This window comes from Mytilus edulis, chromosome 14, assembly GCF_963676685.1.
Source record: "Mytilus edulis chromosome 14, xbMytEdul2.2, whole genome shotgun sequence".
Taxonomy (NCBI): Eukaryota; Metazoa; Mollusca; class Bivalvia; order Mytilida; family Mytilidae; genus Mytilus; species Mytilus edulis.
The window spans coordinates 36,536,212-36,562,416 of NC_092357.1; the positions used below are offsets into that span (position 1 = coordinate 36,536,212).

General features: G+C 32.1%; 1 protein-coding gene across 1 annotated transcript in view; it reads right to left on the minus strand.

Moving 5' to 3' along the window:
• LOC139503232 (low-density lipoprotein receptor-related protein 2-like) overlaps positions 1-26,205 on the minus strand; it is a 126,002-nt gene that overhangs the window by 28,525 nt on the left and 71,272 nt on the right. The window contains exons 39-67 of the mRNA XM_071292991.1: positions 25,162-25,297; positions 24,364-24,535; positions 23,978-24,091; positions 22,562-22,670; positions 21,707-21,832; positions 20,704-20,946; positions 20,075-20,252; positions 19,417-19,575; positions 18,591-18,712; positions 17,810-17,920; positions 17,151-17,411; positions 16,535-16,651; positions 15,766-15,888; positions 15,060-15,206; positions 13,706-13,810; positions 11,907-12,035; positions 10,946-11,203; positions 10,472-10,594; positions 10,023-10,145; positions 7,924-8,046; positions 6,801-6,932; positions 5,735-5,993; positions 5,058-5,189; positions 4,465-4,635; positions 3,661-3,884; positions 2,085-2,330; positions 1,102-1,341; positions 837-962; positions 289-534 (exon numbers count right to left, since the gene is read on the minus strand). Coding sequence (XP_071149092.1) covers positions 289-534; positions 837-962; positions 1,102-1,341; positions 2,085-2,330; positions 3,661-3,884; positions 4,465-4,635; positions 5,058-5,189; positions 5,735-5,993; positions 6,801-6,932; positions 7,924-8,046; positions 10,023-10,145; positions 10,472-10,594; positions 10,946-11,203; positions 11,907-12,035; positions 13,706-13,810; positions 15,060-15,206; positions 15,766-15,888; positions 16,535-16,651; positions 17,151-17,411; positions 17,810-17,920; positions 18,591-18,712; positions 19,417-19,575; positions 20,075-20,252; positions 20,704-20,946; positions 21,707-21,832; positions 22,562-22,670; positions 23,978-24,091; positions 24,364-24,535; positions 25,162-25,297 — 4,755 coding nt within the window. The remainder of the gene's footprint in view (positions 1-288; positions 535-836; positions 963-1,101; positions 1,342-2,084; positions 2,331-3,660; positions 3,885-4,464; positions 4,636-5,057; positions 5,190-5,734; positions 5,994-6,800; positions 6,933-7,923; positions 8,047-10,022; positions 10,146-10,471; positions 10,595-10,945; positions 11,204-11,906; positions 12,036-13,705; positions 13,811-15,059; positions 15,207-15,765; positions 15,889-16,534; positions 16,652-17,150; positions 17,412-17,809; positions 17,921-18,590; positions 18,713-19,416; positions 19,576-20,074; positions 20,253-20,703; positions 20,947-21,706; positions 21,833-22,561; positions 22,671-23,977; positions 24,092-24,363; positions 24,536-25,161; positions 25,298-26,205) is intronic.

The window sequence follows — 26,205 nt, forward strand, 5'->3', positions numbered from 1 at the left end:
CCTTATACTATATGTTATTGCTATGTGGTTGACTTTTGCTTATAGTTTAGGGCTGTATGGGACCTGTAGCTGCTAATTTTTCCTGCAGAGAATCATCTCAACTGCAATTATACCACATCTTCTTAAATTGTAAGACTTATAAAGTACTTAGGGAAAGTCAAAACTTTTATCTTAATTTAGCATATATTGACAAACGTTTGGAGATAAACACTAACAATCTTTTCACCAAATATGAAAGGGAGCCTTTTTATACAGGTTTTATTGTATAACAAGGAATACTATACTTACAACACATAGCCTTGTCTTCATCACTTCCATCTGGACAGTCATTGTCAAAATCACATCGCCATCGTATAGGGATACATTTCTTATCTTTGCATGTGAAATCTCCCGTCTCATGACATGGTGGACAGTTCTCTTCCTTTTCATCAGAATTGTCACGACAGTCGTCTGCTCCATTACATCTCTGCCAGTCAGGTATGCAGCGATAATTACTTTCACATTTCCACCAGCCATCAGGACATGTTCTGTTAGCTGGAAAACAAAATGTTCAACTTTACATTAAATTCAACTTTTAGTGTTTAGTTGGTTTTTTTTAAATTATAACTTTCATCACTTAAGTCAGAACATACAAATTACTTATAACTTTTCACAATTTAGTTCTCTTTCTTAGAATGTGACATTTATACTGAAATTGATTTATTACAAGTTTTTTACTTGATTTTAATATATGGAATTCAACCTCTATCTAAATTTCAATACCAATACTAGGTTAACCACAAAACTGACATTGTGTTTTAAAATGGTGCTGTGACCAGGTATATTATGTATCTTACCACACTTCCATTCTTTCTTCTCATCCGAATTATCACCACAATCATTATCAAAATCACATTTCCAAGCCTCTGGTATACATTTACCATTGTCACAGGTGAATTTACTTGGGTCACATGTTTTGTTACCTAGAACAGAAATCATGTGATCACAACATACAGTTATGTATTTGCCTAATTTCAAACATAGAAATCATGGTATTAATCTTCTATTTAGATTTCAAACTATCTTAGTTCAGTATTTCTGTTAGTTTACTTTTTTTCTTACCACAATGAGCCCCTAGCTCTTCACTATTATCGCCACAATCATCGTCTCCATCACAGACCCAGCCTTGTGGTATACATTTATTATTGCCACACTTAAACTGCCAGCTATAGCAGGCTCTGTCAGCACAGTTTGCCTCGTCACTACCGTCACCACAGTCATCCACCAAGTCACACACCCTGAAGGCATAGGTACAGTTATTGTTCTTACATTGGAACTGTCCTGGGGCACACTCATTGGCAGCTAAAAATAGATTCATACATTCAAAAATTTAGAAATGCATGTGAAACCAAAAAGTTTACAGTAGTTCATTCATATTCAGTTGCTTATATCAATACTTCAAGTATTCCTAACAAAAATCAAAACTAATGATTTTGCTCATTGGCACACATACCGTATAGTGGGTTATTTTTGCGATTTTCATTGAATAAGGTATACTAAATATTTTGGCAGTTATTATTTTGGCGATTATTTTTTTGGCGGATTCAAATATTTTATCAATACCTTTGCATGTACACACCTTTAATTGTGAGTAATTTATTTTGGAGATTTTGTTCTATCTGCCAAAATAAGCGAAAATCTACACCCCATGAAAATAACCCTCTATATGGTATCACATCTCCTTATTTTTATATAGACTAAAAATTAATTCTGGAACTCGTTTTAGTTATTGAATTTGGGTCATGGGTCTTTTTTCAGTATGTCTCTATTACAATTATGCAAAATTATCTAAATAAATGGTTTTTGGTTGTAGCGATATTTTGATAGTCCCTTCGTACCCCCCCACATACATTTTTATGGAATAGTCCTGATCATATAACAATATGTTTGCATGGAGAGAGATTGTTAAAAATTCTAACTTTAATATTAGTTTGTTAATTTTCATAAATTCTGTAAATTACTATATTCTGTGAATCACTTTTAGTCTATTATACAGTAAAGTCAGTCAATGAAAGTAAAAAAAATAAGAAAAATATAGAACTTACGACAGGTTGCTGGTTCATCAGAGTTATCTTTGCAGTCTTTTTCTCCGTCACATTTCCATACATTTGGTATACACCGATCGTCAGATATACCACATCTGAACTGTGAGGAGGTACAGTTAGCTATACATGTTTTGTTGTCCGATGCCATGTTGAAATAGTTTGGACATCGACAAGTGTAAGATCCATCAGGAGAAATCAAACAAAGATGGCTACATCCACCATTGTTATCTCCACAAGGATTTGACCCTGAAAAATTCAAAATACAATTTATAGGAAAGAGAATCTAATCCATAGTTATCATTCTTCACTTTTACTATATTTCTATAGTCAATTTACCTTCAAATCAGGTAAAAAAAAACTTTTTTGGCATATAATCTTTATAACGTTAAAATTAATCATGAGCACAAAACAAAATTTCAAGTTTTGAACACATACCTGATAATGGCTCACATTATATTTTTATGTTCAATACACCAAGGAATTTGTTAAGATCATGTTTTACCTGAAAGGAGCAAGACACTGGCTGAAAAATAATTACTGAAAATTGAAATTGTATGAAGGTAAGGTATTGTTCATAGTTTGGACAATAAATGGGGCTTTTCAATCTTTGATGTGTTCTTTATTTGAGTTGCATGCCTATGAACATTCAAAGCATTTAAATAAACAGTAAAATGTCACAGTAAAATTACTATAGTGCGAAATTTCTTGACATTATACTGTTAGTCAACTTGTCTTGATCATGTTGATAGGACTCTTCATTGATGTTTATTACATATTCTTATTTTCATGCATGAATTTACTGTAAATTTAGAAATTATTGCATGCATAGACTATTGGGATTGTTTAATGTAAAAATGAACACAAATGCATGTTTAATCATTGCAATCTCAGATATGCTGCATACAATTAATGGTATCAGAATCTAAAGTAGATATAGGAAGATGTGGTGTGAGTGCCAATGAGACAACTCTCCATCCAAATAACAATTTTAAAAAAGTAAACCATTATAGGTCAATGTACGGCCTTCAACACGGAGCCTTGGCTCACACCGAACAACAAGCTATAAAGGGCCCCAAAATTACTAGTGTAAAACCATTCAAACGAGAAAACCAACGGTCTAATCTATATAAAAAAACGAGAAACACGTATAAATTACATAAACAAACGACAACTACTGTACATCAGATTCCTGACTTAGGACAGGTGCAAACATTTGCAGCGATATTAAACGTTAAAGTGCATGTTTTTATTTTTGCAATGCCTACATTGTTGCGATTTTCCCAAAACTTATTTTGTGAGCGATTTATTTTTCGCAAATTTTGTGATTAGAAAATTAGATCTTTCCTTAGTTTAAAACTGCATCAACTTAATTAGAAAATCGTGAAATTAAATAGCTGCAAACTGAACAAGTAAGGGTAAAACTCGAAATAAAGTATCCCCCAAACAAAAGGGTTAACAGTAAAAAAAAAAATCACATAACAAATCTGAATTAACAGTGTATCCTAGTATCAATGTGACAGAATAGATTTTGTAAAATTGGGTGCTTTGCTAAAGTATTTTTGTAGAATTGACTTACACAGTGGCTGTTTAAGGGGATGATAAATATGTATATCCATTGGTCTATGTGGTAGTTTCTGTATGACTGTATGGTTGGCACCAGTGTATTTATTGGCCTTTTCTACAGACAGATGATTCCAGTCAGTCCAATAGACCCAGTCTTCAAATATTGTCATGGCAAACGGATGAGGGACTTTCCCCTGCAGAACAATGTGTCTATTCTTTCCATCCAAATCGGAGAACCTGAAATGTAAGTCAATACTGTGAAAGTACTTTTATTCGTGGGGTACCAATTTTCGTGGTTTTCGTGGATGACTTTACCCACGAATTTAAGTGTCCAACGAAATAAAACAACCATTGTCCAAATCAAGACATCATGACATGGAAAGATCCCCATCGGTAGGTTTTACTATTGATATGATCTAGAGAATATATTGAATAATGCCAAATCTGAGAATACTTTAAAAGCAGTCACTGAACTATAACAAAATGCAAGATTATACCCATTTAATCTTTAATAACCTAAATTTTACAACTTTTGATCTTTTAATTCTCTTAAAAAATATTTTTAATTGATGAAACTCAGATTTCTCAGTGACGGATCCAGCCATTTTAAAAAGGGGGGGTCCCAACCCAGAGTAAAGGGGGGGTTCCAACTATATGCTCCCATTCAAATGCATTGATCGTCCAAAAAAAAGGGGGGTTTGTATCACTGATCACTTTAGTTGTTAAGGTTAATTTGTTTAAAGGCAATAACTCCTCTAATGATAAATCACCTAACATCCTTTCAGGAAAAAATATTATAAATCCATTTATTACTCACTCTATAAAATCCAGATGAGCATCACCCCACCATAACCTATCAGTTTCATAATCAATAGCCAGAGCATTAGGCCAGCCTATCTTTTCTTTGATAATTCTGGTAGCATTAGACCCGTCCATACCAATACGGCCAATGTATGGCGATAAGTTCCAGTCAGTCCAATATAGATACCTACAAGAATACTAAAACTTTGGATTCACTTAAATTACATTGCATTGTACATTTGTTGAGAAAACATAAATCATTATGTAATTAATTGGCAAAATTATAAAGTTTAGATTGCTGATTCATGCATGATAGCTTTAAATTCTAAAACATGACAATTTAATTTAAATTAGTAGTTTTCTATCTGTCAGTAGACTGTTGCATTCCATTAAATAGTGATATTCATCCCTGATTGCAACTCTGCACAATGCACATTTTCTCTGTTCTTGTGGCATATTTTGCTAGCTATCATTTTTCGATTGGTAGCTTATGATTTTTGTGCTGAACCTGAAATGATCAGACAACGTTCATTTTCTGAGAACTTACATGTACAATTCCAAAAACCTGAAAATAAGTAATTACAAAAAAAGTACATGTACGGTACCTACCCATTTCTAGGATCAGCCACCAAAGCTCTGGGACTTTTCATAAAACTGCCTTTCATTAAGGTCAGCTGACTAGTACCGTTCAATTCTACTACAAACATAGAGGACTTACGACTGTCTACCCAGTATACTTTCCTGTAAATATAAAGATGGCAAGATTACTAAACAATGCTGTTTAAAGAAATGGGAAGCTGTGGACATCTGTCTAAATCATGAATCAAAAATTTAGCGACACACATACTTTTTTTATAATGCACTCTTTCTTATACAGATCAAATTTAAGTAAAAAAGAAAATCTTTTTTTAAATCTAATTATAAATCACCAAGACACTTTATTTTACAATATCAAACTGCTTCTGAATATGCATGAATAATCTGCTGAAAGCTAGCAACAATCAATTTATTGGCATATTCAAAGGATTGAAAAAACTATCCATCTGGTGTCAGAGCCATTTAGGCAAATTGGTGCATACAATTTCAATATATTCCTTATAAACATTGCAGAAGGGACAAAACCAGCTCCCACTTTATGTTCCTAGCACACCAAAAAAAAAATTAAAATAGAAAAAAAGTAGCCAATATTTTTGTCAAAATACGGCCGTCTAATTCCTTATTCCCAGAAGCACTCTCCTTTCTCTAACATTAATTCTTAGATCCATGCCTTCTGAATTTCTACATACCTTCCCACCCAGTCCAGTGCCATCCCTTCAGCTCCCATCAAGCCATGCCTGACGATCATCTCCTCTCCGGAACCGTTTAGAAAGATCCTGAACATTCTTTTCTTCTTAATATCAATAAAGTACAGCCTGTCCTCTATGTAGTCGTAATCCAGCGCCACAACACTATCATATCCTTGGGTTAATCTATGGTACTGTGATCCATCCGTTGATATCTCTCGTATGTAGTACTTATTGGTGAAAATCAACCATGGTGTTATATCTATTGGAGTTTAAATAAAGCAATTGACCTTTATTATTTACAGGAATATCGTACAATTAGCTAATCAAAATTTATAGACTTTTGTGTATGTTTAAAACTTATAATTTAATTCTTTATAGATATTTTGGAAAGAAAAGACGTATAGAAGATTCTATAAAGCAGTTTATTTATTTACAATACTAAATTTAGCTATTTCAAGGTTAAACCTGTTGACAAAGTTTTGCTTTTTGTATTATTTTAATAACCTTTTTAAAATCACCCTTTAAGGATGTTTGTTTGTCATGTTTTAAAATTTTTGTCAGATTTTCAAAATTCTCTGGTTTTATCCATTTGAATGCCTTAAAAAAATTTGCCCATGGACCCCCATTTTTCTTTTATAAATCTTTTACATTTATAATTATAAGCCATTAGTAAAAGTCTTATAAAATCTTATTTATTTTTTAATAGTCTTTGAGAACTTTAACTAGTCAATGATAAAGCTATGAAAAATCAAGACAGAACATTTTCCCGCCAAAATTCCAATGGCTAATATCTCGAAACAAGCTCATTGACCCCTATATTTTTTTTGCTTTTTTGATTCCTCAATTTATCCCCTATCAATATATATTAGTTTTATGGAAAGATATTTATTTTGAAACTGAGCAGCAAACATCCTTAAGTTAAATATTAAGCATTGGAGCATTTTTGCTATTGTATCTTTATCACAGATGAAGCAATAAAACAAAATTATCTGTTCAGTAGAAATTTCAATCATTTATGAATTTAATTGCAAATTAAATACATGTTTAAAGTATATATTGAACTTACTATCCACTTTTTTACAATGTCTTTCATCGTGAGTTCTCTCGTAGCCATCATTACATTTACACACATAACTACCATGGGTATTGATACATTTCTGGCTGCATGCTCCAGCTATCTCATTACATTCATTTAAATCTGAATGGAAATAAAGTGTAAAATCAAATACTTAATCAACTATTAAGTGATTTCTCAATATTCCATATCATTATACATTTTAATCTTATTTTTGAAAGTGTGTTATGATATCTATGTTATGATGCCAAGTTTGTTGTACACAAAAAAGGTAAATAATTGCACAATTGCAAAGCAAATTGAAAAAAAAAAAATTGCTACTTTCAAATTCTCAATAAAAATAAATGAAAGAACTTTTGTTACAATTCAAAAAGTTTCTAAAAACTTTTCTAAATCAATTAACAACAAACACATCTTGCATTTTACAGTCTATCCAAATCATTTTTGCAAAGAATTTCCCTCAAACCAGTGTTAGGGGCTGTCTTAAAACTTGTTATTAGGTGAGATTTGTTTTGCTTCGTGTTAAAGGCCTCAATGTGATTTTGAAATAAAGAACAGCAATAAAATCACTGTTCCTTTGCTTTTTATATGTTTTACATGTGCATGTACTAATTTTGTGTCATGGATGGATACCCGGTATTCTTTGTTTTTCTATTACATATTTAAGAAATGAATGCTCCTTTTTGTAACTTCATTCGGATATAAAAGCTTTGACTGAAGTACATTCTAAAATTGTGCGCACAATCAACGCTATGAAGTTACAAAAAGAAGCATTCAATACTTATAATTACATTTTTTTAGCTAGGATCATGAAAACAGATTTTTATCAAATTTTTATTTAATTTACCTGTGCACTTTATTGTGGGACCTCATGCCTTCACGAGTGTTAATATTATTGCATAATAAGGTTGATTGAGGAATACCACAAGATTGCAGTGTAGCCAATCAGAATAACGTATTATAATGAAACATACATCTAATGTAATTATTTGAATGTGTAATTGCTCATCAACAATGAAATAAGGCCATTATGTGTTGTACATGTATGTTACAAATTTGAAAATATGTAAATAACCTTTCTATATATATTTTTTTTCTTAACTACATAGTATACCTTCACAATTTTTCTTGTCCTTCATAAGTTTATATCCAGGGTTACACTGACATTCAAAACCAGTGGGCGTATCCACACACTTCTGTTGACAACCATGGAAGGGACTGTTACACTCGTTTATATCTGAAATACACACAAAAAATACACCACCATGGAAGGGACTATTACACTCGTTTATATCTGAAATACACACAAAAAATACACAACCATGGAAGGGACTATTACACTCGTTTATATCTGAAATACACACAAAAAATACACAACCATGGAAGGGACTGTTACACTCATTTATATCTGAAATACACACAAAAAATACACAACCATGGAAGGGACTGTTACACTCATTTATATCTGAAATACACACAAAAAATACACAACCATGGAAGGGACTGTTACACTCATTTATATCTGAAATACACACAAAAAATACACCACCATGAAAAGGAGAGAATCTTAGAGATTGAGATAAAATCCTGAAAGTGTTTCCTCCCAGAACTTTGATTTCTTTAAAAGAGTATTGATTTCAACCAAGGACATGATAATAACAAAAAATAACATTGCAAACTGGTTTTGAATATGAGATTACAATATTCAAATCCTGCATAAACTAAACAAGAGGCTCTCAAGAGCCTGAATCGCTCACCTGGTAAACAATGCCTTATTAACTAAATTAATAAATTAATGTTTGTTGTAAATTAAACAGAGTAACAAAGGCCATGTACTATCCTCGAAATACCATTTAAAGCCTCTTAGGAACCTCTGGAAAGAAATGGGCACGAGTTCGCCCTACACTTGTTTAAGATACAGTCTAGGTCAATCTGATGATTCACAATACAATTGCTATTAACATTTTATCTGTACCTATAATAATATTCAAGATAATAACCAAACACTGCAAAATTTCTTTAAAATCATCAATTCAGGGGCATTAAACCTGAAAAACCAGTTACCCAATTCGGCTGAAATTTTCAGGACAGGTAGACCTTGACCTAATAAATACTTTAACTTCTTGTCTTATTTGCTCTAAATGCTGGAGTTTTTGAGATATAAGCCAAAAACTGCATTTTACCCTGTGTTCTATTTTTAGCCATGACGGCCATGTTTTTTGACGAAATAGAAAATAAAATACAAACTTCATTTTATACACCCTACTGATCATTCAGTTGAAGTTTGGTTGAATTTGGTTGAGTAGTTTTAGAGGAGAAGATTTTTTAAAGTTAGCAAATATGATGAACAAATTGTGAAAAATTGTCATTAAAGGACAATAACCCCTTAAGGGGTCAATTGACAATTTTGGTCATATTAACTTATTTGTAGATCTTACTTTGCTGATCATTTTTGCTGTTTACAGTTTATTTTTATCTATAATAATATTCAAGGTAATGACCAAAAACTGCAAAATTTCCTTAAAATTACCAATTAAGTGGCAGCAACCCAACAATGGGTTGTTTGATTCATCTGAAAATTTCAGGGCTGATAGATCTTGACCTAATGAACATTTTTAGATTTGCTCTAAATGCTTTTGTTTTTGAGATATAAGCCAAAAACTGCATTTGACCCCTATGTTCTATTTTTAGCAATGGCGACCATGTTTGTTGATAGATCAAAACTTCGGATACAATTTATAAACTAGTACCCTAAGGAACATTCAGTTAAAGTTTGGAAGTATTTGGCCTAGTAGTTTCAGAGGAGAAGATTCTTGAAATAGTTAACGACGACAGATGACGACAGACGACGACGGACGCCAAGTGATGGCATAAGCTCACATGGCCCTTCGGGCCACGTGAGCTCAAAAGGATAATCCCTTTCCAGTGTATGCTATTTTATACAAGTTACTCGTTTAGAGTTGAACATCAGGGATGCAACTTTTTTCAGAAATATACTATATTTCTAAAACGTTGATTTATCAAATTGGTGTCTAAATTTGGTTTTGATAAAATTGAGAATGGAAAATATTTATTTCTAGAATTTATAATGCTGTGGTTACTACAAAAGTCCCTATTACCTTGAGTTAACTAACTACAATTATTGAAATTTCTATTAATGCCCCTTCGTCTAGAGGTGGGGGGGGGGCATAAAAAGGAAGGGAGATAACTCACTACAATGTCTCTCATCTGATTTATCATCACAGTCTGGTTCCTTATTACACACCAAGGTTTGGTTGATACATCCACCAGAACCACAATGGAACTCATCTCCTGGACACAGTGGTTTAAGAGAGGCTGATAATTTAATAAGCAAATATTTATATTTTCATAAAAAAAATTAAAAAAAATTTTTTGTTTTTTTTCATATAAATTCAAATTCATAACATTAAAATTATTGGCTATACAAATATAAGCAAAATAAATTTGCAATGTTTATCTCAAGTCTGTAAGCCTTTCCAATCAAATAAATGTAAAGTTTGTTTTGAATAAGAGATAACCTAAAATGAGTATTGGAAATTTCAAAGTCTTGTAAAAGAAAATTAAAATTAATGTTATGATAGTAAAAAATATAAGATAATTATAATATTCCCCCCAAAAATTAATTAAACTATGTTACTTACAACAACGCTCATGTTTTTCATCAGAGCCATCGCCACAATCAGGAAATCCATCACACACATTCTGGGAGTAAATGCACTGCTTGTTGTCACATGTGTACCTTCCTTTACCACACTGTGGATACTCTGAAATATAAATTTGTATATGCATTTGTCATATTGGCTGACATTATCGTAAATCACAGAAATTAGATCTCACATTTCTGCCCCTAGTTAGGGTTTTGCAATAATAAATGTAGTCATTCATTTTTGAATTAACAATACCTTATGATTGTCACATATGTACCTAATAATAAAACAAGTCACTCTTCAATCCAATATTTAACATATTATTTTTCTTTTGAGTGTTGGAGAGTTCTCTGAATGAGTACATGTATCAATTCAAATTTGACTTCTTTTCACCCCTTTCAAAAATTTCTTAAACAAAATATTTTAAAAAAAATATTGGATTCTTGGTGTTTTAAGATAAATATTTACCACAGTTTTTCTTCTCATCTGAGCCATCACCACAGTCGTTGTCATGGTCACAAGCAAAGGATTGTGGGATACATATACCATTATCACACCTGTACTGATCAGGACGACATGTGCGTATTGGACAGTTTTGAAGCTCATCTTCGCCCTCATGACAATTCTTGACGCCATCACAAATCAGCCTCCTGTCTATGCATGCATATCTTCCTATTTTTTTGTTAGACTTACATGTAAATGTAGTCTTCGGACATCTTCTTTTGCCTGAAATAAATTCAGCTTTCAGAGTCGTGAAGAAATTGGATAATAAAAATATTCTTTTTTATTATTTTAAATTGGGGGAAAAAAACAATGTTAAAAATGTACTGTTCAATTAATGTATGGTAAAAAAAACTATTGTTTTGAAATATCCACCAACATATTAGGTATTAGACCCATAAGTTTCAATGCAAATGGTCAAAGTTTAAAAACACACAAGCTTTATATATCTATATAGGATATATCAGCAAAAACTTGATGAACAAAATATTTTCCAAAATATATTACTACAACTAAACACTCTTTGTCGAGCAAGCTCAAAAACCAGTTGTTCCCCTACCAAAAAATAAAAGAAGGGGGGCTTATAGTGTCCAAGATGACGTAGCTCTTCCTATTTACTTTTAGTTATTTTTTGGAAAGATGACTTTTACCCATGGATAGTGATTTCAAAATCAATAAATATCTTCCTCTCATTATATGACCATATCTGCAATTTCATATCTAATATTTGATTTACAACCCAAAAATCATAAGGACTTTTTTAGGACAGACATGTCAAATATACTTTTGAGACATAACATACGACCTCCCACACTTGAGTAAACATGTTAATATTTGCTGTAACCACAACAACCAAATTTGACTAAATCTGATATATACCTGATGTAACTCAACATTATTAATGTAGGAACCTTGACCTTTGACCTACCACATTTGAGTTGATCTGATTCATCACTTTTGTCGCCACAATCATCATCTCCATCACATACAAACTTCTGACTAATACATTTACCATTGGCACACCTAAACTCTGTACATGTCTGGTTTGTACTTGGGTCTGAAAAGTGAATTAATTTTATTTCAAATAAACATGGATGAACTATGTACCATTCTGATTCATTCTTGGATCTGAAAATCAGAGAAAATCTTATCAATGGTTACCATAAAGTCAACCTCATTGTGTGTAACTCTGTTCTGTTGATAACTCAGATGAGTCTAAGTGATTTCTCCATCCCAGTCAAATTCATAATTGATCAATACATATTTATCTCTAATGAGTTGAAATTGGTTGATTTAAAATTCTTGGTTTAGTAATGTAAAATTAAGGTAAATTGATCATGACGTCTCAAAGTTCGCAAGTAAGAGGTTTTTTTAAGATGCTGACTTAATGATGACAATTCAAATCAGATGTATTTTAAAATAATTTTCAAAAGAGATGAAAAAGATGTGTAATACTTGTTTATCAGTTTAAATAACATGTTTATGGTGATTGTTAACTGTCTAGGCTTTAGTGGGATGAACATTTTCACCTAACATTAAAACGAAATGTATTTAATTGACTCATGCCAGATTTAATGGATTTGTTAGAATAAAACTTCATTATTTACAATATATATGAATACAAGAGTGCACACGCTGAAATGTCTCGCCTTCTATACTAATCATTGATATTATGTTGATAGTCCTAGGTATAACGCTAAGCTTTATTACAACTGTCACATAAACTTAACATTAATCAAGATAACTAAACAAAGACCAATGAACCTTGAAAATGAGGTCAAGGTCAGATGAAACATGCCAGGCAGACATGTACAGCTAACAATGCTTCTATACAACATATATAGTTGACCCATTACTTATAGTTTAAGAAAAATAGACCAAAACACAAAAACTTAACACTGTGCAATGAACCGTGAAAATGAGGTCAGGGTTAAATAAAACCTGCGTGACTGACATAAAGATCATAATATATTTCCATACACCAAATATAGTTGACCTATGGCATATAGTATTAGATAAAAAGACCAAAACTCAAAAACTTAACTTTGACCACTGAACCATGAAAATGAGGTCAGGGTCACATGACATCTGCCCGCTAGATATGTACACCTTACAATCATTCCATACAACAAATATAGTAGACCTATTGCATATAGTATGAGAAAAACAGACCAAATCACAAAAAATTAACTATAATCACTGAACCATGAAAATGAGGTCAAGGTCAGATGACACCTGCCAGTTAGACATGTACACCTTACAGTCCTTCCATACACCGAATATACTAGCCCTATTGCTTATAGTATCTGAGATATGGACTTGACCACCAAAACTTAACCTTGTTCACTGATCCATGAAATGAGGTCGAGGTCAAGTGAAAACTGTCTGACAGACATGAGGACCTTGCAAGGTACGCACATATCAAATATAGTTATCCTATTACTTATAATAAGAGAGAATTCAACATTACAAAAAATTTGAACTTTTTTTTCAAGTGGTCACTGAACCATGAAAATGAGGTCAAGGACATTGGACATGTGACTGACTGAAACTTCGTAACATGAAGCATCTATATACAAAGTATGAAGTATCCAGGTCTTCTACCTTCTAAAATATAAAGCTTTTAAGAAGTGAGCTAACGCCGCCGCCGTAGCCGCCGCCGGATCACTATCCCTATGTCAAGCTTTCTGCAACAAAAGTTGCAGGCTCGACAAAAATCATCCTTACTGTTACATCCAGGCTGTTCATCTTCAATTTCTCCACAATCATTATCACCATCACATACCCAGGACTTTGGTATACACTTCTGGGTTACAGCACAATGGAAGTCTTCTACAAAATAAAGGGAAGGCACAATTATTATCATCATAACTGTATAACTTCATTTTTTCTTAGATTAAATGATTGATTACTGCAATAAGGGCAATATTTAGCTCAAATTTAATAAAAATATTAAGTAAAACAAGTGTTTTAAGTTGATGCATAAACCTGTAAAAGTGTTAAAAAAATCTACAAAAATGATCACTATGCAATGTAGTTATCTTTTATTTAAGAATTGAATACTTCTTTTTGTAACTTCATTGGGGTGTAAAAGCGTTGACCAAAGTACATTTTGTTTTCGCGCTTCATTCTAAAAATGTGCACACAGTCAACCCGTTTACAACCCTATGAAGTTACAAAAAGAAGCATTCAATACTTATGATTACATTTTTTAGCTAGGATCATGAAAACACAAATTTTATCAGTTTTTTATTTAATTTACTTGTGCACTTTATTGTGGGACCTCGTGTTATCATAAATGAAAAGTCAGTTTATTGAGTAATGCAATTGCTTAAGGAATAACATGTGATGTGCAGTTAGCCAATCAGAATAACTTATTATAGTGAAACATACATCTAATGTAATTATTAGGTTGTACTTCTGAAAATATAGATAAACTTTAATTTCCCATAGCCAATAAGGCTAAAACTGTGACACTTTTACTATATGAATATGATGAAGTTTAGTAAAATAATTATACCCTAGATTGCTAGAATGAAAATTTCATATGCACTACTATATTTTTCAAAGGTGAAAATGTAAGGCTGTGCAGCATATTTTCGACATATATATGCCCTGAACTTCTGAAGAGCTTAAACTTATTACCCTTTCCTTCACTTTCGGTCTTCTTCAGAATTCAAGTGGGTCGCTATCCATGTTTATCTATACAGGTGACATTCCAAAGTTATGTTTCTAAGAGATGCAACATAGAGATCATATCTAGGAAGCAGAACGGTTTGTGAAACAGCTGTATTTACAAAGTACAACCTTTAAGTAGTCATACAGTTGATCCTTTTTCTCTACCAATGACCTGGACAGATTTTCTCTACTAGGGGAAAGGATTCTTTCCTACCAATGCCCAAAGTAGGTATATATACATTTGTCATTTCAGGACCTTTTATCGTTTACTATGCTGTATGGGTTTTACTCATTGTGAAAAGAAAAATTATGTTGAATGATAGTGGAGAACTTGAGTTGTTTCATTGGCAATCATACCACATCTGCTATTTCTAAACTTACAAAACAAGTTATATATACTTACGAGGTGAGCATGTGATGGCTCCACAAAACATGGTATTCTCATCACTATTGTCTCCACAATCATTCTGACCATCACATAGGTAACGTCTGGACAGACAGATTCCATTGTTAGGACATTTGATCTTCCCTGGAGCGCATGTTCTCTCAGCTGTAATGTAAAATACACAAGTTACACATAGATAGTCAGATCCGATTTTTTAGGACACACGATTTCCTGGGTACATGTTCTCTCAACTGTAGTGTCAATTTTCAAATAGAGCTTCAACAGTCACATATATTTGAAGTGGACAAGTAAGTAGGTGTTTTACAGATTTGCATACATTTTACAGCTCATCTCTGTCAAGCTGCAGTTTTATGACAGCAAGGCCAGACAGAGCTTTAACTGCTCTTTTAAAAGAAAGAAGGGCAAAAAGGGGAATAACTCTTACCTTAACGCTTGTAATTCTATCACTGCAGTCAATTAGATTTAGGAATAAAGCAAGGCCCCAACAGAAAGGCCAGTTTTTAGGTCCAAAAGTCAAAAAAAATTGTATAATAATCTTATGACAATGAAAGTTGATTTTGTGAAAATAATGAAAAAGACCTGTTTTATTCAAAATAAATCCAAGCATTACATGTAAAAAGAATCAGTTTCTTTCTTTAAAAATATTAAAACAAATGTCTTATAGACGATCATTTACTTATCCCTAAAACCATGGCATACTTACGACAACCATTTTCATCTGTTTTGTTTCCATCCAGACAATTGTCAACGCCATCACAGACCTTCAGTAAGTCAACACATCTCTTATTTGCACACTGAAACTGGTCGCTTGTGCATTCTGGGTGAGCTACAAAATAATTTTATCGATGTTGAATATAAAAGCTATTGTTTAAGCACTGAGAAACAGGGCACGATACATCTTTTGTAAGAGCAATGAAACTGGTCGCTTGTACATCCTGGGTAAGCTAAAAAAATATCTAATATTTAATAATATAGTTGATTGTGCAATCACAGAATGAGACTAGTCACTAGATTTGTAGTTACATGAGCAACAAAACTGCAGCTGCCATATGTGTAGTAGAAACTGCTTACTATTTTGGAGCACCTTAGTTAACCCAATGTTTTTGGTGGAGTTCCTGATGCTCAATTGCTAGTTTTTTATTTATGTATTATTTTGTGGATTGGTTCATTGTTTTTTGGTGTTTTGTTTACATGGTGTAGTCATTTTGTTTGACATATGAGTTTTGAATATATCCTTGGTATCATCAGTCAATCTTTCTTTCTTTTATACATTTAATATTCTATATATTCCTTGCTGTTTTTTTTACATATGAGAAAAGGAAAATGCATAACATAAGATATCTATAAACAAAGTATGAAGCATCAAGGTTTTCTACCTTCTAAAATAAAAAGAAGTTAACACTGCCAACAGATCAGTTTCAGAAGTCACAGTCTCGACAAAAACTTTAAGTTACAAATGAAAGAGAACTTACTGCACTCTAATTCATCTGAGTCATCTCCACAATCGTTGTCATGGTCACAGCGATACTTTAATGGAATACAGTGGCCATTGTTACAACGGAAATATGTAGGATCACAAACATGGTTAGCTGAAAATACAACATAAAAAAATAAAATAACATGATAGTAAAATATGAAGTTACCTAAAAAATTTAATAACAATACTAATCTTATATGTAAGCTGAAGATACATCACGAAAAGTAAAATTGCACAATAATAATATTTAACTTAGTTGAACTATGAGATATTTCTCATATATGATATCCTCACTTTAAGTATTAAGTTAACAGGAAACAGATGTGCAAGGAATATGAAAATACACACAGAATAGTTTGCTTCCATGAAGCCTTTAATATCAAATTTTAGAAAGCATTTACATATCAGTTTCAATATCTATCTTATTTCCACTGAAGTTGTCACGGATAACATTGAGAATAGAAATGGGGAATGTGTCAAAGAGACAACAACCCAACCAAAGAGCAGAAAACAGTCAAAGGTCACCGATGGATCTTCAACATAGTGCAAAAATCTCACACTCAGAGGCAGACTTCAGCTTCATATTTTTAAACCATTTTATGGGTACTTACCACAGAAGTTAGGATTCTCATCAGAGTTGTCATTGCAATCATCAGAAGCATCACAAACCCATCGCTGACTCAGACATTTACCATTCACGCACACGAATTTGTCAGGTGTACACGAATGGTTAGAGGGTATACACATTCTACCACTGTTACCAAGGATCAATCCACTGTTGTCATCACAAGAACACTCAGCCTTCCCATCAGCCCCTGGGTGGCAACCATGACTACATCCTCCATTGTTGACATCACAAGGGTTTGTATTACCTGAAGAAAGAAACTGATGGTAAAAGATTTTGCACGTTTATTTTGATAATACCAAAATTTAGAGGCATCTTTTAGCAAGTCTAAACTGGTACTTGGTTTCCAACATTTTACCAAGTTTCTTATGTGAGATAATTATATTTGAAATCTCAAGAGTAATGAGTAAAATTATTTTAAAATAATGCAGATTTCCCATATTCAGCCTACTCTTTTACTTTTCTTTAATTCAAGGAAATCTGTTGAAAGACCATTCAACCATTATAATCACGAGTAATCTTGAATATAAATGTTTACAAGATATGGGAAAGATGCACACTAAACTTAATACCACACTGCTAACTGAACATGTCATACATGAGGCATTAAAATCTAAAGAAAATATTTCTACTATTTATACAAACATTTCTGTCTTTTTGGAGAATAGATGTTGATTCCCATAGGTCTGTTAGTGATACCCTCTGACATTACGACTAGATTGGATCCAGTATGCTTCTCTGCTCTGTATACACCATCTATAAATAGAAATATTAGACAATTTTTTTTCCTGCAATAAAATATGAGAACACAACACTTCATAGCTATATACATGTTCATACAGAATGCAGGTAATATCTATTTAGATCAATATGTTTCACAGAGTTCTTCGACACATTCAACAAGATAAATAAAATAAGAATTTTTCCTTCATGAAGTACTAAATTCAGGTTCATCAAGTATGAAGTCACAATTCATAATTGTTTCCATGGCTTGTAAATTTTATTAATAAAATTTTAGAAATTGTACCAACTTTTTGGGCAATTCCTTCAAATTTTGACTGCTTTCCCTTTGTGAGATGTTTCAATCATTTATTCTATGAATAATGATCACTAGGGCAAAAGCTTTAAAGTTCTAGATACTTCAAAATTCAGATATTTTAGCGAGATAAATACCTGCAAATCATTTAAATAAATTTTACTACAAAAAGTACTTGTAAGTCATAAACATTTCAGTATAAATTACCATCATGTTTTCCTGATATTTTTAAAGAGTGAGTACCAGCCTTGATTATACAAATATTTATAAATAACAAAAATTTTTCAGATAATTCGAATCGTACCAAATTTAAGAATTCATCATTTTCATGGACTTATAACAGCATAAGATTGACAGTATAATAATTATATTTTTAAATAGTGTACATACGCAATGTCCAATCAGTCCAGTAAACATGATGACCAAACACTGTCATGGAGAACGGATGGACAGTTGACTGGACAATTACTTCTCTATATCTACCATCCAATGTGGATCTCTCTATCCTGTCCCTGGGAAATAGAAAAAAAAGCAAATACAGCATTATACACTCCTGTTTTGGCATCTTAGATTGGGCTCAAGAAAGATACCCCAAAGGTGACAAGGTCATGTTTAAATAAACTGCTGAGACAGATATATTTATTGGCATAAAATTCAGAAAAAGACAACTAAACAACAGCAATGAAAGTGCTGGTTTTTTTTTGTTATGGTTTTGTCGCATTTATTATTCATGTAAGGATTTAACGTTTTTACACAATTATTTCTGCATTTACATTCAGTAATAAATTAAGATACCCTTGCAACAATATATTTTGGGGTTATTGCTTAAGGTGGTACCTAAAACTACAGGGATACAACTCTGTTAAATCAGCAGAACGTTTTAATGACGTTGTGTTGTTAAGGGAATATTATGCATAAGCTTCTCAATGATCAAAATAAGTTTTTGTCAAACTACTATATAACCAGTGTAATTTTTCTGATTATCGGTTGGTTCAATTTTTTTGAAATTTTTATATATTTGTCAAAGAGTCAAAGTAAATACTTTGTCAAAATTTTAAGAAAATTAAACGAGCCAAATTAATTTTAGTTAAGGTGTTGGGTACCACCTTAAAGGACTAGCTATTATTAAATTGCATCAGTCCAGTATGAATTTTTCATTTATGTCATTCAATTTAGAAGCTATAGAAAAGGCCATCATAGAACTTTGACTATTTACCTTAAAGCATCAGCCCAGTATATCATATCTTCATCATAGTCAACACTTAGCCCATTAGGCCAGCCCAGGTCTGTTGATACAATGACTTTCCTCTGGTTCCCTGCCATAGTAGCTCTCTCTATCTTAGGACTCCTGCCCCAATCAGTCCAAAATAGATATCTAAACAAGTTTCGAAATATAAAATGTTTGATAAATTGATACATGGTTTATAATCTAGATCTTTTCTCGTCTAACTACATCATGTACATGAAGTTCATCCAAAAAATACAAAATTAAATAGCCACCCATTGGGATAGAAAAGGCTAAAGTCAAAATAAAGTTTACATGAAAAAAGGATAGTTTACAGTATATTTAGATATGTTTTTGCTTTGAGTCTTTATGTATCTAATTTTAAGATACAGTTGTTTATGAACTATGTAAGGTTCCAAAAGTTTTCAAAATATTAAATTAGAATTTAAGGATATCTCCGGGTTATTTCAATTAGACAGCAACCTCATTTTGGACAGAGTCACATGAAAATAGGAAAGGGCTAAAGTATTCTGTTCAGAATCATTTTTTATAATATAATGAACATTCCATTCACTATTTATTCAACTTTTTTTTTATTAATTTTAAAACTTTTTCTTCTGGAAAAAAATCACTGGTTACCAGTACCTACCCTTTGCATGGATGAACAGCCACTGCTCTAGGACTAATTACTACTGCCAAGGTGACTTTTTCTATGGAGTTCAGGTTCATGCTGTAAATGCGGTTCATGTACACATCGGCCCAGTATAATCTTTTACCAACCCAATCAAATGCAAGACCTTCTGCTGTTACGGTGTCTTTTATCCAAGCTAAAAACACAACATAACATAAAACAATTTTAATTTCCTATGTCTATAGATTGATTTAGATTGACACAATTTGATCAGGATTTACTTCCCTTTTGTCTCAATTCTGGTGGTCTAAATGCGCAAATTTGTTAACACGCAATCAGATTCAACTTGTTATACTGGCCGCTAGACTTTTGATAAATGGTTTTACTGAACAATCTTTATTTCTTTTGAGTCTTAATTTATCACTACAATCTATCAGACTTGTATCACTCAGAATAATTCCTGGTTTGAATAACATCTACGGCAGGCTTAATAAGCTTGATACAGCAAAATACAAAATTATCTCCTTTGAAAAAAATTTCAATTATTTTTTTATTTTTTCACAATATTTTGAAGACATTCTTTGTATACATATTTCAGAAGTACTGGCAAAAAATGTGACTATGTCAGTACTGATTCATATACTTACTTTCATTTGTATGAAATGTGACTATGTCATGAATTACAGAGCTAGAACTGTTCTGTAGCACTCTACTGATGGATTTCCCAATAATCTGGGAGAAATAAATATAGTTATCTTCATAATCGAAGTCCACTGCCACAGCCCCATTTAATCCTTTGACGGGTGGCACTGGTGCAGATTTCATAGAGGGGTCCAGTGAAATACTCAGTATTTCTGTTTCAGCTGCCACCACCAGAAACTCTTTTGGAGCTGAAAAGAATAGAAGAAATCAAATAAAATAATCAGTCAAATTAAATAACAAGTCTTTTTTAATGTCTGTTTCAATATCCCCTAAAAATGTGGTAATAAAATGAAAGTACACTTTTAAAATGAAAATGAAAGTAGAGACAAAAACAAATGTCTGACTAATTCTAAATTTCTTTGAAATCCAGTGTTCCTAAAAATTCCAAGATATCCTAAGGAATTAAAACATATATAAGTTGTCAGTGTTTGATATGAGTTTGTTTGTGTGTGTGTGTGTGTGTGTGTGTGTGTGTGTGTGTGTGTATGATTTGAATGATTGATTGGTTGATTACATCAAATCTCATATGGCCAGAAGCTTTTGTATTTAGTACCTTCACATGAGGAATTGTCAGATGCCAGATTTCCAGTAGAACAAGCACAAACAGAAGTAGTCTGATTTGGATAGGGTGTGAGTATGTTAGTGTGCATGTTTGTATGATATGTGTGCGTGTGTGTATTTAGTACCTTCACATAAGGAATTGTCAGATGCCAGATTTCCAGTAAAACAAGCACAAACAGAAGTAGTCTGATTTGGATAGGGTGTGAGTATGTTAGTGTGCATGTTTGTATGATATGTGTGTGTGTATTTAGTACCTTCACATAAGGAATTGTCAGATGACAGATTTCCAGTAGAACAAGCATAAGCAGAAGTAGTCTGATTTGGATAGGGTGTGAGTATGTTAGTGTGCATGTTTGTATGATATGTGTGTGTGTGTGTATTTAGTACCTTCACAAGATGTGTTGTCAGATGCCAGATTTCCAGTAGAACAAGCACACACAGAAGCAGTCTGGTTTGGATAAGCAAAACACAACTGTTCACATCCACCATTGTCAACAGCACATGGACTTGACGCTGAAATATATAAACAGAGTGGTAAAATTCGATTGGATAAATTTTGCTAAAATAAAAACTTAATCAACTCGTGTCCCTTTTCTCACCGCATTTCCTGACAATAAGACAAATCCTGCAAGTTACTAGTAACAAAGTGTAATTATAACTATTAAAGTTTCCAAATGCTGCTTAATCAAACCAATCATCGGTCTTTATAAAAATTTGCATAATTTTATTATGTCATGTATGTTACATTTTGAAAAACAATAAATTCATGAAAACTTTACAAAAATAAGATACGACATAGTTAACATGTATTTAGTCCATGAGGTATGAAATGGTGGATGCATATTTGGCTCATAGGGTACGAAATGAATATTATTGTGGTTGGATAAAATTTGTTAAAATAAAAATTTACATATTAGATTTTGATAGCATTATTTGTTTGCGGCATTTCATGAAATTGCAAAAATTAATTCCACACTTTTGTATAATGTTCTAAATCAGATTTGTAGCTCCTTGGAAAATGCTTTCAACATTTCATTGAATGCGCAGATGGAGAGGAATGCAGATAAAAAGATGGAGCCCTGTTTCCTTCAGAGCAGATGTAAATCATAAACAACAGCAATTAACCTTCTTTCAATAAATGATTATTTCTTAGAGTCAGTACCGGTCAAATTTGTTGTCCCAAATATTTGTTTGAAAGAAAAATCATGAAATTGGAACTATAAAATACCATCTCATATTTACCATTGGGTTGTAGTTCCTCATCAAAGATAACAATGTCTCTCAGATGTTCCAAGTTATTCTTAATAATTATAGGTGTTCTGCTAATACCATTCTTACTGGCTTTAAATACCTACAAATATAAGATTTTCAATAACTGAAATACAGAAATTATTGCAAGACTTTTAATTAATGCAAATTATGCAACTGGATGAGTATAACAATAATAAGCAGTCTTCACGATGAACTTTTAAATCTACAGGCCCTGAGCTCAATTTTTGAAAATTTTTAGTTAGATTCTGTTGGCCTGTAGATGTAATTTTTAGAGGCCCAAGAGCAATTTTACAAGCCTGTGCTACCTGGGCTGCCACTCAGCGTGAAGACTGAATAAGAACTTGCATTCTGATAAATGATACTTATATCTGTATGCAAATTTTCCTGAAATTGCAATAAATAATCTCACATTTTTGTCCATTCCTCAAAAGTTGCAATTATAAAATGATCATGATAAATGCACACAATAATTTCTTAATTTATAGATTATAACTACAGGATAACAATTGCTTATTATCTCAATAATATATTTCTTATTTCTAATTTCTATGTAACACAGTTTGCTTAGTTCTGTCCTCGTCATTTGGTTACACGATGCAAGATTCAGTTTTGAGATGTATTTTCAGTTATATCTATTCTTAGAATTCTGACTAACATTGACTTTCAATTCTCAAAAGTTCCATTTAGGACATTTATCTTATAGATGTTGGCAATGACAACAAATAAATTATAGTTCTTAAAAAAATTCCAGAAGATTAGGTATGAAAATTACAGAAAAATACTGTGGATTCATTATTATTCATTTGATACCAATTTTTGTTGTTTCATGGATACAGGTAAGCCATGATTTCAAATGTTCAAGAATAACATATTTTCAATAGGCTTTGTATACAGAGATCAGCAAAACCACGGAATCATATATCTACGAATATGCAAGTTTTCAGCAATCCACGAAAATTGATACCCACGAAAATAAATGAATCCACAGTATGAGGCTTCCAAAAGACTGAATTGCTCAACTGGTACAAATATGCCATGTGATACTTATTTTTACATTTATTGCAATCAGTTATGTTTACTTATCTGTAATTCTCACCTAGTGTCGAAAGTAACATTCTTGTAGATTTTGAATTAATGTCCTTTTCAATGTTTACAATTTATACCCGCTTACAAATTTATTCAAAAATTTTTGTCAATTATAGAAAATAAACTTAAGGACAATTGTTGACTTATTTTCAGATTATATTTTGTTGATCTTTTTTGTTTTACCAAATTTTCATGTTCAATTGGTTTTTTTTTTACATTATACATGGTAATATCAAATTCTACAGCAGTCAAAAATGTTTTTTCAGCCTGTCTAAAAATTGCAATTAAATATTACCATACCTGTTTCAGATTTCTGTCTACCCAGTATATGTAATTTTTTAAGACAGATATTCCAAAGGGTGATGGTAAATTGGTTCTCACATATTGTCTGTTTCCACCACTGAAGGATATTTTCTGTAAAAGGAAAAATCAAAAATACTTCTGCTGTAGAATTGCGCACTATATATCTCCATATACCTATATCACAATTATTATATTCATGTTTACAATTTTAATTAACCGGAAAAACATTTTTCCCCAATAAGAACAAACTTAACCTTATTCTGTACTAGTCAATGTGCTTACAAAAATAAAAGTGAAGGGCAAAACTTTTTTTCTAGCAACATTAGACAAAAAAGGTAAATTTACTATACATTAAAACCAAAAGAATCACACTTTTGACCTACCTGTATGGTATCTACAACAGAATCAACCCAGTACACATCATGTGTATCAATATCCACAGTTATCCCCCTTGGATAACGAATGCCATTGGTTACCAATGTTTTACGTTCGGTTCCATCTAGTCTTGCTTGTTCTATCTTTGGAAACTGTCCACTGTCTACCCAATACAGATATCTACAAATTAGAAATCAGAAAAAAGTAAGAATTTGAAAATAAAATACAGATGGCCAAGTAGACAAAATGTGATGTTACTATCTTAACACTTTCCTCCATGGATTTTTTTTTTTTTTACATACTTGATTCGCATAGGATTTTTTCAATAATGTTTTTTTTTTTATCAGGTATTTGTCAGGTTTAAAGTATAAATGCATTGCAAAAAACAAATATTTTATAAATGAAATTCCAGTTAGATAATCTCATGAATATCCTTTTTACATTGGATACAAATTTTATTAAGTCTGATACAGATTTTTCGAAGGTAAGACGTTTCAATTGAGGCACTACACAGGTGGCAAAAGGCGTCATTATTGAGTAAAGGGGGTTGTGTCAAAAGGCGTCATCATGGAGGAAAGGGTTAAGTATATCTAATAATATATTCATTTTTCTTTAATTTTTTTGTTGGTTTGTCAAAATGGTTTATATTGAAAAAACTTTAGAAGTTTTCACCATGTTCACTGACCTTCAGCTTTTAATCATTTTTTTTCCATTTCAAACATTTTCACTAAATTGTAGTCCTATCACATTGAAACTACCCTGGAAACTATGAAGATCAGTACTGAAAATCAGGAATTAAAGATTACCTTTTTATTGGATTAACAGCAATGGCTCTAGGTGATGACATTTTCTCCTTGACGAGGACCAATCGATGACTGCCATCTAATTTAGCCACTTCCAGGTAAGTATCATAATTCTTGGATGTTGTGAAATACAAATTACCTTAAAAATATATAGTAGTTTGAAAATTCAGGGAAATTTCTTGTAATAATAAACATTAATCCTATCTTCAAATCATAACCATGTAAAGAACAGTTTAATGTTAGTAGGCTTGATATGTTTATCCAAGTATAGTTCTATTGCACATAACCAAACTCATTAAACAAATATATTTCTTAAGTATTTTGATAGTCGGCAGGATTGTTTTGGATGAAGAAGTTAACAATAGATGGAGTTCCCAGAACATGGAATGATGGGCAAAAAAACAATTCAACTAATCACTGACAACTTCTACACAAGTATGAGGTTTTTTTGTTTATTAGTTTCTGAAAAAAAGTGATGAAAAATTTGATGAAACAAGAATGTGTGCATAGTACATGGATGCCCCCTCCCATTATCATTTTCTATGTTCAGTGGACAGTGAAATTGGGATAAAAAATATAATTTGGGATTTAAATTAGAAAGATCATAACCTAAGGGACATGTGTACAAAGTTTCAAGTTGATTGGACTTCAACTAAATCAAAAACTACCTTGACCAAAAACTTTAACCTGAAACTTGCACTATCATTTTCTATGTTCAGTGGAATGTGAAATTGGAGTCAAAAGTCTAATTTGGCAATTAAATTAGAAAGATCATATCATAGGGAACATGTGTACTAAGTTTGAAGTTGATTGGACTTCAACTTCATCAAAAACTACCTTGACCAAAAACTTTAACCTGAACGAATGGACAGACGGATGGACGGACACACAGACCAGAAAACATAATGCCCCTCTACTATCGTAGGTGGGGCATAAAAATCTGGGGACAGACAAACTGATGAATAAGGTAATTACAATAGTCCAAACTCTAAGAGTGGGGTAAAATAAATAAATTCAAGATGAACACTGTAACAGTTGTAGTTTTAC